The 14,197-nt window shown below is 43.4% G+C and overlaps 1 protein-coding gene across 1 annotated transcript in view; it reads left to right on the forward strand.

The window, feature by feature from the left end:
* Positions 1 to 8,479: 8,479 nt before the first annotated feature.
* The window catches only part of GLIPR1 (GLI pathogenesis related 1), a 38,146-nt gene continuing 32,428 nt past the window's right edge, over positions 8,480 to 14,197 (forward strand). The window contains exons 1-2 of the mRNA XM_052640869.1: positions 8,480 to 8,671; positions 9,497 to 9,742. Coding sequence (XP_052496829.1) covers positions 8,480 to 8,671; positions 9,497 to 9,742 — 438 coding nt within the window. The remainder of the gene's footprint in view (positions 8,672 to 9,496; positions 9,743 to 14,197) is intronic.

Raw genomic sequence — 14,197 nt, forward strand, 5'->3', positions numbered from 1 at the left:
TGATTTTCTTGAAGAGTTCTCTAGTCTTTCCCATTCTATTATTTTTCTCTATTTCTTTGCATTGTTCACTTAAGACCTTTTTATCTCTCCTTGCTCTTCTTTGGAACTCTGCATTCAGATGGATATATCTTTCCTTTTCTCCTTTGCCATTTCCTTCTCTTTTCTAAGCTATTTCTAAGGCCTCCTCAGACAACCATTTTGCCTTTTTGCATTTCTTTTTCTTGGTTATGGTTTTGGTCCCCGCCTCCTGTACAGTGTTATGAACCTCTCTCCATAGTTCTTCAGGCACTCTATCAGATCTAATCCCTTAAACCTATTTCGTCGCTTCCACTGTATAATAGTAAGGGATTTGATTTAGGTCATACCTGAATGATGTAGTGGTTTTCCCTACTTTCTTCGATTTAAGTCTGAATTTTGCAGTAAGGAATTCATGATCTGAGCCACAGTCAGCTCCTAGTCTTGTTTTTGTGACTGTAGCTCAGATCATGAACTCCTTATTGCAAAACTGAAGATAAACAAACAGAAAATGAAGATGAACAAGCAGAAAAGAACCAACTGGGCAACATTTCTCCGCATCCTGTTACATAAGTTCCCCAACCCTGGGACTGAAAGGTTTTTGCTATAAGCCACGTCACTGCAGATGGTAACTGCAGCCATGAAATTAAAAGATGCTTACTCCTTGGAAGAAAAGTTATGACCAACCTAGATAGCATATTGAAAAGCTGAGACATTACTTTGCCGACTAAGGTCCGTCTAGTCAAGACTATGGTTTTTCCAGTAGTCATGTATGTATGTGAGATTTGGACTGTGAAGAAGGCTGAGCGCCAAAGAATTGATGCTTTTGAACTGTGGTGTTGGAGAAGACTCTTGAGAGTCCCTTGGACTGCAAGGAGATCCAACTAGTCCATTCTGAAGGAGATCAGCCCTGGGATTTCTTTGGAAGGAATGATGCTAAAGCTGAAACTCCAGTACTTTGGCCACCTCATGCGAAGAGTTGACTCATTGGAAAAGACTCTGACGCTGGGAGGGATTGGGGGCAGGAGGAGAAGGGGACAACAGAGGATGAGATGGCTGGAAGGCATCACTGACGCGATGGACATGAGTTGGTGATGGATAGGGAGGCCTGGTGTGCTGCGATTCATGGGGTTGCAAAGAGTCGGACACGACTGAGTGGCTGAACTGAACTGAACATGCAATGCCAGGATTCATGGCCTCTGAAGGAGAGGAATTTGATTCAGTGCCAGAAACAAGGCTTGATTGCTCAGAGCTTATTGTGTAATAAAGTCTTTTTAAAGTATATAAAAGATAGAGAAAGCTTCTGACATAGACAGCAGAAGGGGACAAAAAGAGTGCCCCCTTGCTAGTTTTTAGCAAGGAGTTACGTACCTATTAGCAAGCTGCTAATTAGAGGAAGGAAACGCCTCAAAACTGCGAGTTGCACCAGGCCCCTCCCCCACAACATGCATTTTGAGTTAGCACTGGCGCAGGGTGAGTCATCCCTGGCCACAAAACAACTGACATGAATCTTGAAGGAAGGCAGAGTCCCAAGCAAATACATGGTTCATTAATATAGCTTAAGAAAACATTTCCAAGAAAACCAGTGGTTAACTCAAGGTCTGAGACAAAGTTCAGTTCAGATGGAACCAGGTGTCGCCATGACAACGCAGGATTAGAAGAGAAAAGAAAAAACCGCCTGCCACTTGTAGGTCATTTCCTTTTTTTTTAAATTATTATTATTATTTTAATTTTTATTTTTACTTTATTTTACTTTACAATACTGTATTGGTTTTGCCATACATTGACATGAATCTGCCACGGGTATACATGCGTTCCATAGTTCATTTCCTCCTGCAGCCTGGAGACCTCTGACTTCCCTGCTGAAGCTATTAACACTCTCAGCACTTTGTCCAGAAAAACCGTTAAACTTCTCTTAGCAGATGTAAATTAGATATTATTCGCCCTGCTGGATTCACAAAAGGCGCTATGTTTCACCAGTGATTGCACAAGGTCCTCCTTGCTGAATATCAGTGCATTTAGGGCATGATATTTTAGAGCATCGCAAAGGCTAAGCTAGTAACTTCTGAGTATAGTATTTTCAAGGTTTACATAGCAGTATTGAAGTCTTTTTCTATTACTTTGAAAAGATTTTTAAGATTGCTTTTTCCAGTTTACAGTCTTTCAAGCTTGGGAATAAGACCCTCAGTGCTGAAAAGACCTTGAAATTGTGATACATGGCAGATTCTCTGTGATTTCTCAGCTAGTGTGTTTATGTGGCACAAGTTTATGAGCAAAGTAACTTATGTTTATAATTTGGCTGGCATTTACAGTGCTGTATCTGGTCACAGAAGGACCCTGGCATACAAACTCACATCATCCTGACCATTTAGGTGGGAACTTTTACACATTTGGTTGTCACATTAAAAAGACAAGAGTGGTTTACAAACAAGGCTAGCATGTTGTGGTTGTGATTGTTGTTGTTCAGTCAATAAGTCATGTCTGACCTCTTGTAACCCCATGGACTGCAGCACACTAGGCTTCCCTGTCCTTCACTATCTCTGAGCGTTTGCTCAAGTGAGTCGCTCAGTCATGCCTGACTCTTTGCGACCCCATGGACTCTACACTCCATGGAATTCTCCAGGCCAGAATACTGGAGTGGGTAGCTGTTGCCTTCTCCAGGGGATCTTCCCAACCCAGGAATCAAACCCAGGTCTCCCACATTGCAGGCAGATTCTTTACCAGCTGAGCCACCAGGAAACTCTGAGTTCACTTAAACTCGTATTCATTGAGTTGATGATGCCATCCAACCATCTCATCCTCTGTTGCCCCCTTCTCCAGTTGCCCTCAATCTTTCCCTGCATCAGGGTCTTTTCCAATGAGTGAGCTCTTTACATCAGGTGGCCAAAGTATTGGAGTTTCAGCATCAGCATGCTAATGAGTATTCAGGACTGATTTCCTTCAGGATTGACTGGTTTGATCTTGCAGCCTAAGGGACTCTCAAGAGTTTTCTCCAGCACCACAATTCAAAAGCATCAATTCTTTGGTGCTCAGCCTTTCTTATGGTCCAACTCTCACATCCATACATGATGACTGGAAGAACCAAAGTTTTGACTATATGGACCTTTGTCAGCAAAGTGATGTCTGGTTTTTAATACATCATCTAGGTTTATTATAGCTTTTCTTCCAAGGAGCCAACATCTTTTAATTTCATGGCTGCAATCACCATCCACAGTGATTTTGGAGTTCAAGAAAATAAAGTCTGACACTCTTTCCATTGTTTCCCCATCTATTTGCCCTGAAGTGATGGGGCCAGATGCCATGATCTTAGTTTTTTGAATGTGCCTATGAGGTCTAATTCCTTGAATCTATTCATCACCTGTACTGTATCATCATAAGGGATTTGATTTAGGTCATACCTGAGTGGTCTAGCTGTTTTCCCTACTTTCTTCAGGTTAAGCCTGAATTTTGCATTAAGGAGCTTATGATCTGAGCCACAGTAAGCTCCAAGTCTTGTTTCACTGACTTATATAGAGGTTCTCCATCTTCGGCTGCCAAGAATACAATCAGTCCGATCTTGGTACTGACCATCTGGTGATGTCTATGTGTGGAGTCCTCTCGTGTTGTTGGAAGTGGGCAACCATTTTAACTGGTGCTAAGGAATGATGCTAAAGCTGAAACTCCAATACTTTGGCCTCCTCATGTGAAGAGTTGACTCACTGGAAAAGACTCTGATGCTGGGAGGGATTGGGGGCAGGAGGAGAAGGGGAAGACAGAGAATGAGATGGCTGGATGGCATCACCAACTCGATGGACATGAGTTTGAGTGAACTCCGGGAATTGGAGATGGACAGAGGGGCCTGGCGTGCTGTGATGCATGGGCTCGCAAAGAGTCAGACACGACTGAGCGACGGATGAACTGATAGTGTCCAAACACCTCCATTCTCCAAGTGCTCCTGTCAGTCTGTGAGAGAGAAACTGAGAAAAAATAACTGATGTAAGAGGTCCATAGTTTGGTTTTGGCAGCTATAAAGCTTATTTGTCACCTAACCAAGTAAGTTTAGATTTTTGGTCCACCCAAATATAGTTTATGGTTTGGGGCAGCCTTATCATGGGGACAGCTGCAGTAGCCCAAAGTATACAAGGGTCTTTATTTTTATTTTTTATTTTTTTGGCTTTGCTGGGTCTTAGTTGTGACACAAAAGATCTTGTATCTTCCTTGCAGAATGCAGGATCTTTTGTGGCATGTGGGATCTAGTTCCCCATCCCAGGCCACCTGCACTGATAGTGCAGTTTTAGCCCTGGACTACCAGTGAAGTCCAGCAGGTGACTTTTGAGACATCCAGGACATGCGATGATTTGACAGACATTTGTGCCCAAAAGGGAGATGCTAGAGTCATTTACAATTTCCTTAAGAGACTCAAAAGATTACACCTGTGGAATCAAACCACAGAATTTGTTTTGTGATTTTGTCCTGGTAGGTTACCCAGGAAAGAGACAGTGTCGTGTTTGCTTTCAAAGCAAAAAGAAAGCTTTTCACCTATTCTCTTTATCTGAATAAGGGACAGTCTTTGGGCTTCTAGAGTTTTTCTGGGGCCCAAATGACTCACTAAAGAGAGGCAGAGTGGTGGTTTTCTTGTGGATATCGTACCCGGCCCCTCATCCACCTTCTGTACTTGACCCACTTTGTGTTCACATTAGTAAGAACAAAGACTAGTGGAGGCTATTTTGCACTCTCTGGGTGTTGACATAATCAATAGACTGATTAGTTTACGTGGCCAGGGTTCCGTAAATTGGCATAAGGTTTACCCCCTTATGAGAGGGTTAGTAAGAGCAAGACACAAGTTGAAAATCAGCCCACAGTGGAGACTTAGCGGACAAATAGGATAGAAAGAGAAAAGTGTTCTCCAGCTAGGCTTCCAATAAATGCTTAGTACATGTGGAGAAAGGATTCATCAATAAGAAAAGGTGGTTTTCTGTTGTTTTTTCTCTTTAGTGTGTGTATACAGGGAGTCTTAAAAGCAGGGATGGGGAAATAAATGAAAGTGAGGTTTCTTGATGTGTGATCTTGGGAAAAGCTGTCCACTTCATGATGCTGGCTACTTCTGGGACCTGGGAATTAGCCCTGGAGATCCTTAAAGTGACTTGGAGTATCTGTCTCCTCCAGCTGTCTTGAGCGGGATGTTCTGCGCCTGTTTTGGCATGGTTTGCGTGGATCCAGGAGAGTTCTCCTTCGGGGAGCAGTGTAGGTGGTTCTGGGTACCTCATAAGGTCCTTCCCGTGGAGGTGACACCACTTGTTCTCTTCTAAAGAGCTTGATGTACACTTGGGCTCCTGGTTGAAAGAATGGCAAGGCTTGTCAGTTGGCAGAGGTCAAGCCCTGTGACCTGTTGGCTCTGTCTTTCAAGTACACTCATTCTTGAACATAGCTAATCATAACATCAGATTGTTCACTTAAGTTCCCATCATCTTCACTTAACCCAGAAGTGGAAGTTTGAGAGATGCCAATTGACATAGGGGTATCCAGAGACCATTTCAAAAGGGTTCAGTCCATGTGCCCTATTCGGAGTATTCTGGCTCTTTAAAAGGGCCATCAGCACAGATTCTGGCCATTAAAGTCCAGTTTCTGGATCTTTCCTAAAGTTTTTTCTTGTCTAGATTTTTACATTCCACTCTCCTTGATGACTGAGGATGATATGGAGCATGAAATTTTAAAGAGTACCCCAGAGTTTTTGCAAGCAAGTGGTTTATGTTTGTAAAATTAGCTCCTCGATCTGATTTAATCCATAAAGGAATGCCACAGTGAGGAATAACCTCAGTTATGAACGTCTTTACCACATGTAAGTCAAATAGGATTCAGTCCATCCCTGAAACATGCAGACAGCAGGAAAATAGTGAGAATACCCTAAAGCTGGGGGAAATCCATAAAATTCATTTGAACTGTCCCAAAGGGGAAGTGACCTTGGAGGATTTCCTGGGGTATCCCAGGAATTTCTCAGAAGTGTGGGGAGGTTTACAAGGAGTGCACAGGGAAATAATTTGATCAGAAATTTTATGGATGCCGAGGCAAAACCAACTTTCTTGTTCCTTATCTCTCCCCCATCTGCACATTTATCTCACTTGATGGGATATCAGTCAAAAGATTAAAGGAGAGGAGGCTACAGAAAGTCCATTTAGCCTGATGTATCCATCTGGTCATTTTTTGGCACCCTTTTGTGTTCATTTGTCTTCTTCAGATTTGGGGACATTTGCTTAATGGTTGATAATATCAGTCAAGAATAAAAGCAAATGGGGACACTTTACACCCTCTCAGTGTCATGCTGAGAGCTTTGTACTTTTTTCTCTAAAATAAATCCTATTCGCTTGCTACTGTGAAAAAATAAAAGAATAAAAGCAATGAACCTATGGTTGTTGTGGGGGAAGGGTCGGGGGAAGGGATAATTAGGGAGTTTTGGATGGACATGTACATGCTACAGAATTTAAAATGGATAATCAGCAAGGTCCTACTCTATAGCACAGGGAACTCTGCTCAGTATTATGTGGCAGCCTGGATGGGAGGGGGGTTTGGGGGAGAATGGACGCACGGCCAGGTCTTCCCCTGTGGCTCAGTGGTAAAGCCTGCCAATGGAAGAGACTTGCAGGAGACAAGGGTTCGATCCCTGGGTCAGGAAGATCCCCTGGAGGAGGAAATGGCTACCCACTCCAGTATTCTTGCCTGGAAAATTCCATGGACAGAGGAACTTGGCGGTAACAGTCCATGGGGTCGCAGAGAGTTGGACACAACGGAGCACACATACCCTCTGTCTGAAGTAAGGACTTCAGTTGTTCCGTGTGATTTAAATGGTCAAGTCCCTTTACTGTCCACCTGAAATTATCACAACATTAATAGTTAATCAGCTATTACTCCAATATAAAATTAAAATTTTTTAAAATAAAATATTTTTTAAATTGGGTAGAGAAGGAATAAGGGTGTCCATTTGCAGCTTGATGTTTAGCAACCCCTTTAGCCTGATCATTTTCTTAAAGATATAGCACTTCCTTGGTATGAGCTGAACCATGAACAGTGGCAGTTTTAGAAGGGAGATACTATCTTGTAATAAGGAAGCCATCATATGGCCATTACCAGTAGGAGTATAGCTGCAGAGGTTAAGAATTCATGGGATTTCCAAAGGTGCCAAGAGGACGACTTGTCCAAAAGCAAGTCTGAAGTCTGTGAATAGCAGCCATCTTCCCTTCTGCTGGGGTACAAGCTCCAGGAAGAGCTATGAGTTCAGCAGCCTGGGCCGATTTTTACTGTGGCTAAAGAAGAAGCCTCAGGGGTCTCAGAGGAGAAACTGTGGCATCACCAATTAGTATGTTTCCCCAGAAATCTCATTGACAGTCACCATCACAAAATAGAAGTCAGTCTGGGTTATCTAAAGGTGTGTCTGGGAGAGCAACTTGTGGCTTTGAGACCATTTCTGCAGCTGCAAAGCAACGTGGGGTAGAGCAGGACTCCCTATCATCAGGGAGGGGTTAGGGAAGTCGCTGAATTCAAAAGTATTAGCAACCATGTGAGAGGATGAAAGATCCAGCTCGTGAGGGATCTGTCATCATGCGGAGAGTTGCTACATCCTGTGAGCTTAGCGACTAGCTGACCCCACCCGGGGAGCATGGAGATGAAGGGGGGAGCCTAGCATATGAGTACTGGCTTTGTCAATCAAGGCAGCAGCTGTGCTCTGCATGTAAGCAAGAGAGCACACTTGACACCACAGGATCTGATTGCATGAGAAACAAGCTTTAGGATGTGTGTGAGAGACAAACATTGCCCTAGCATGCCTGCAGCAGTCCCACTCTTTTCATGACAATATATATATTGGATTGGCCAAGAAGTTTGTTTGGGTTTAGCAAGGGCTGCAAAAGTAGGAATCCATTGGCAGCTGTAGTAGCCAGCTGCCTCTAAAAATTTACACAACTTTTTTTTTTTTCATTTGGTGGGGGAGGATCGACCAAATCAACTCATTCCCATCACATTCACCACTGTGAATGAATTCTAGGTCCAGTGATGATGTTCACCAGATATTCTAACCACAGTGTGCTGATTTGACTCCAAAAAAATGTTTTTAAGTATTTTGCAAGACATTTAATGAAATAAGAGTTATGTTTTTATTTCACCGCCAGAACCTCTTTAAAAATTGAGACTATTATTTCTGGAGATTCCAGAATTTCCTTTGGAAACATCCCCCAACTCAAATGAAAGTCTGGTGTAGTCTCTTAAAAATCCATGTTGCAATAGGTGCTCTGTCACTGAGAATCACCGAAAAGACAGGGTTAAGGGCACAAAATGAGCCACAAACCATATATGGAGAAACCCTTTTCTTCAAACTTGTGATGAACTCATGTTTTGCTTTCCGTTTTCTCAAAGCTGAAGTCGGTTGTGCTTTGTAAAGCTTACTCACCCACCCTCGGAACCTACGGTGCTTCTGGATTCCAGCCCCTGGGGCACCATGTCAGACAGTCTGAGCACGCGAGTCACATTTGCTGTGACAGCCTGGATGCTCTCCGTGGTTTCCAGTTCTTCCTCTCCAGCAAATACTTTGCCAGATATCAAAAACGAAGATTTTATCAAAGACTGTGTTCAAATGCACAACAAGTTCCGATCATCAGTGACTCCAGCAGCCAGTAATATGCTGTACATGGTAAGCAAACTTCAGTGCTTGAGGCGGAAGTCAGTCAAAAACAAGGGATGTGGATTGATTTGGGTGGTGAATCCTTGGTAACCCCGTGATCATTTTCTTCTGTGATGAAAGTGTGCAGTAATTTCACCATCTGAGATCAAAGCAAACCCAGCTTTGCTCTGCCTACTCAATTCTTGTTATAAGCAAGTTCAGCTAGTATGTTTCACTTCTCTTTTAGGGCACTTCCTTTCCTTGGGTCTCAGATGGAATTTAGCTCTCCCTCTCTCTCTCTCTCTCTCTTTTTTTTTTTTTTTTTTTTTGGTCTGTTAATTTTTACGAGGTTTTGCTGTTTCATTGTTCAACTTTTTTTGTTATTGCTGGCAGAGTGCTGGCATTCTCAGGAGGGCAGCAGGGGATCCAGGGGAAAGGCTAGGATTTTAATCAGGCTTGAGTTTAAATCCTGGGTCTGTGGTTTTCGCCTGGTTTTTAACCTCTTGGAGCCTGTTAGTAGAGGAGCTATTTGGGGTATGAAAATTGCAGAAACTATGTGAAACCAGCCTTATGTTATTTTGCAACATAATTGGCCTTGAGTGAAATGTTGGTCCGTGTCACTCTCTTTGATTCTAAATTCCTTGATACCAGATTATCATGTCTCCCACGAACCCTAGTGAAAAAGACTATAACACAATCTCCCACAAGTGGAGGAACTCCGTCCATATGGTCCTTCGCCTTTCCTGCCGGGGCACCTCGCCTCCCACGCAAATTCCCGCTTTGCGTGCGCCGGTTGCAGCGCTGTATGACGAGTTGCAGGCTTGACCCTCCTACTGTTTCCATTTATTTCTGCAGACATGGGACCCACTACTGGCTCAGATTGCAAAAGCATGGGCAAGCCATTGTGAGTTTGCACACAACAAACGGTTGAAACCACCCTACAAGCTGCACCCAAATTTCACTTCACTGGGAGAAAACCTCTGGACTGGGTCTCTATCCATTTTTTCTGTGTCTTCAGCCATCACAGACTGGTACGATGAAGTCAAATACTATGAATTCAATTCTCGGAAATGCAACGAAGTCTGTGGCCATTACACTCAGGTATGTATCTGACCTATATTCTCTAGAAATGGTCATCTCATGGGTGAAGGGAAAACTGGAATCTGGTGTGAAGAAAATAGAGTATGCTAGTGTCCCTATCGGAGGAGGCGATGGCACCCTACTCCAGCACTCTTGCCCGGAAAATCCCATGGACGGAGAAGCCTGGTAGGCTGCAGTCCATGGGGTTGCGAAGAGTCGGGCACGACTGACCGACTTCACTTTCACTTTTCACTTTCACGCATTAGAGAAGGAAAAGGCAACCCACTCCAGTGTTCTTGCCTGGAGAATCCCAGGGACGGGGGAGCCTGGTGGGCTGCCGTCTATAAGGTCGCACAGAGTCGGACACGACTGAAGCAACTTAGCAGCAGCAAGCAATGTCCCCATAAATATGAGAGAGTAGGGATGACAGGCTTTCTTCAAAAATAAATAAATGGAATAGAGTTCAGTACCAGAGGAAATGGTACTTGAAGAGTATATGATGTGGACACACAAATGTGAGGCCCACCAATCTGGACAGCCTTTGATTAATTCTGATAACACCCTTCTGCCCGTGGTACTTTGTTCCATTGTGAACAATCAAAGGGCCTTATGAGTGAGTAGATTTATTTCCAGGCCCAGGTGTCAACAGTGGTAAAAGAATCTGCTTGCCGATGCCAGAAACACAAGAGATATGGATTTGATCCTTGGGTCGGGAAGATCCCCTGGAGGAAGAAATGGCAACCAGCTCTAGTTTTCTTGCCTCAGAAATGTCCATGGATACAGGAGCCTGATGGACTGCGTACAGCCCATGGGGTTTCAGAGAGTCAGACACCACCGAACAACCGAGCGCACGTGAACCAGTCCTCTAGGAAATTTGAGGCATCTGTTCCGGGACTACAAAATTAGGAGAAGTAAGCCTCGCAGACAGAAACATCAACAAGAACTGACTCTTCTCATCCTGTTAGTCTTTCAAACATGGACTAAACATCTATGATGTAAAGAGGAAGAAAAAAACCCACAGTGCCAGCCTCAGTGGAAAGACCAACATAAAAGCTTGTACAGACAACCCTGCAGCCATCCTGCCCACAAATCTACAGTCTAAGTCTCAATAGCTACATGCAAAGTCTCCCAATGAGACTGTTTTCAAAAGATTCTAGCTGTTTTCGGCTTCCTAATCCTAACTCACATTTGCAGCGTGATGGAAACAAATCCCTAGGAAGCATCTTCTGCAGTCTTTTAATATTCTGCCTCCATATACTGGCCACATCTTGCTTATTTACTTTTATTTCCTGTCAGTCCTCGTCAAATAACTAAAGGCAGTGAACCTATGTATGACTGATTTTAATGTAGAAAAAAATTATTGAAATGATGAAAGAGAAAGTGGCTCAGTTGTATCCCAACTCTTTGTGACCTCATGGACTATACAGTCCATGGAATTCCCCAGGCCAGAATACTGGAGTGGGTAGCCTTTTCCTTTCCCAGGGGATCTTCCCAACCCAGGGATCAAACCCAGGTCTCCCACATTGCAGGTGGATTCTTTACCAGCTGAGCCACAAAGGGAAGCCCAAGAATACTGGCGTGGGTAGCCTATCCCTTCTCTAGAGGATCTTTCTCAGACAAAAATCAAACCAGCATCTCTTGCATTGTAGGCAGATTCTTTACCAACTGAGCTATCAGGGAAATAATGTCTGAGAGCAAAACATTTCTAACAAGCCAGTGAAGGTGGAAGAGTAGGTGTTTCTGTTTTTCTATTTCCATGTTTTTTGGCTGTGCTGGGCCTTAGTTGCAGCGTGCAGGATCTTCTATCTTCATTGCAGCATGCGAACACTTAGCTGTGGCCTGTAGGATCTAGTTCTCTGACCAGAGATCAGGACCCCAACCTCCTGCATTGGGAGCATGGAAACTTAGCCACTAGGCCACCAGGAAAGTCTGAAGGTGTTTTTAAAGAGCAAAATATTCATAGAAAAAGTCTCAATATATTTCAGTCGTAAGAAGATTCTGATTGCACTGGTCTCGTTATAGGTGAAACACATTTGGCACAGTTACAGGCAATTGTTTTGATGAAAGGGAAAGGGCTGATTTCAGTGAAATCTTCATCTGAAGTTTACTGTCATCAAGGAGGCGCTATCAAATCATCGGTAGCCTTGGTCTCTTTCTTGGAAATATAAATAAGATCACCTCTAGACTAAACCATTAATTTTGGTTTATGTTAACCAATAAATAAATTTCACTGGATTCCCACAAATCCCTAAAGGACAAGAAAACTAGATCCAGGTTGCCTACAGGGTTATGTGGTGCTATTATGCATTGGGGTGTTAATCTCCAGAAATCATTGTCAGTTTGAAGGTGCTGACTCTCAGTATTTAAGCTTCTCCCCTATACCAGGTACTTTGTAAAGTATAGGTCACATGTTTTAGTTCAGACTCATAAACAGAGCCTGATATAACAGTTTATTTGCAAGATTTTATCAGAGTACAATCACAGAGAAGTGGGAGGGAGGAGAAATGGGGAGCATGGCGGGAAATGAGGGCCACAGCTGGGGATGGCCCCCTAGCCCTTGTTGTTCTCATTCAGTCGCTCACTCTTTGCGACCCCATGAACTGCAGCATGCCAGCCTTCCCTGTCCTTCAGTATCTCCCAGAGCTTGCTCAGACTCGAATCCATTGAGTCGGTGATGCCATCCAACCATCTCATCCTCTGTCGCCTCCTTCTCCTCCTGCCCTCAATCTTTCCCAGCATCAGAGTCTTTTCCAGTGAGTCATTTCCTAGCCCTTAGGAGTTGACTTTCTTTAGGAAAAGACCTGTGTAAGTGTATGTGTTACAGCATAAGACTAGTGCAGCTCAAAGAAGCTGACAATAGGCTATGCAAGCGATGGGGACAGAGCAGCTTACTTGGCCAAAGGGAAGTATGGAGATATAGGACTTGTTCACATAGCAGGAGATATATGAGTTGGTTCTGAAACTGAATGAGACTGTCAAATGAAAAAGAATGCAAAGAGAATGACAGGCAAAATTAACAAGATAAAGAAGCTGTACAATGTGCACAAATGAACTTAGTATTTCAGAAGAATGGCAAGCAACCTAGCCCTTCAAATACATAATGATTCAAAGACTGTTTAATTGACAAGACTCCTAAAGTTTGCAGGTTAAGAGACAACTTCATGTCCATCATTCTACAAAGACAATACAGGAGGAAACTTCATTATACATCACAGAGAACTGAGATTTCAGAGATGGCCCTCCCCAGATTAACTGAACTTAATTATAAATTTTCCTCTTGTAGCTAGGAGGGAAAAGGAGGGCTAGTATTTGGGACATAAAACAGTTCCTAAATCCACTTCTGGGTAGAAAGGTAGCAGAGCCCAAACTGAGTGATCCTAACCTGCTCTTTTAAAGAGACGACTACAGTCTATGCCCACCTCAGATGATGGAGAGGCAGTCCAGGGCCCCCCTGGGTCTGGAAAGATGCAGCACCAGCAACTACTGTTCTAAGTGAATACATAAAATATATAACCTTTTGAGGTGCGTAGCTCTCTGCATTTAAGATCTCATTCAACTCTCACTATACACTTCTAAGAGATGCTGTTATCCATAGATGAATAAACAGGCTCAGACAGATCAAGAAGTTGTTATCCCAGTGCCGTTTAGCTAGTAAGAGGAGGAGTCGGGAGTCAGATATGATATGCTGCAAAGATTAAATAATATAATGTGTGTAACAGACTTTATTTTGGGGGGCTCCAAAATCACTGCAGATGGTGATTGCAGCCGTGAAATTAAAAGATGCTTACTCCTTGGAAGAAAAGTTATGACCAACCTAGATAGCATATTCAAAAGCAGAGACATTCCTTTGCCAACAAAGGTCTGTCTAGTCAAGGCTATGGTTTTTCCAGTGGTCATGTATGGATGTGAGAGTTGGAATGTGAAGTAAGCTGAGCGCCAAAGAATTGATGCTTTTGAACTGTGGTGTTGGAGAAGACTCTTGAGAGTCCCTTGGACTGCAAGGAGATCCAACCAGTCCATTCTAAAGGAGATCAATCCTGGGTGTTCTTTGGAAGGACTGATGCTAAAGCTGAAGCTCCAGTACTTTGGCCACTTCATGCGAAAAGTTGACTCATTGGAAAAGATTCTGATGCTGGGAGGAACTGGGGGCAGGAGGAGAAGGGGACGACAGAGCATGAGATCACTGACTCGATGGACATGAGTTTGAGTGAACTCCTGGAGTTGGTGATGGACAGGGAGGCCTGGCGTGCTGCAATTTATGGGGTTGCAAAGAGTCGGGGACATGACTGAGTGACTGAAATGAACTGAACTGAACTGAAATTACCTAGTAAAGTACTATTATTTAGTAGTCATTGAGCAAAGTTTAGATTTGTTCCATGAGTTATTTCCACCAATTATATTGGAAGAAGGCTCTGACAGCTTGGTCAAAGACTTCCTGTTTTTATCCTTGCAAGAAACCTTGCTAGGGTGTTCGGG

Source organism: Budorcas taxicolor, chromosome 5 (genome assembly GCF_023091745.1).
Source record: "Budorcas taxicolor isolate Tak-1 chromosome 5, Takin1.1, whole genome shotgun sequence".
Taxonomy (NCBI): domain Eukaryota; kingdom Metazoa; phylum Chordata; class Mammalia; order Artiodactyla; family Bovidae; genus Budorcas; species Budorcas taxicolor.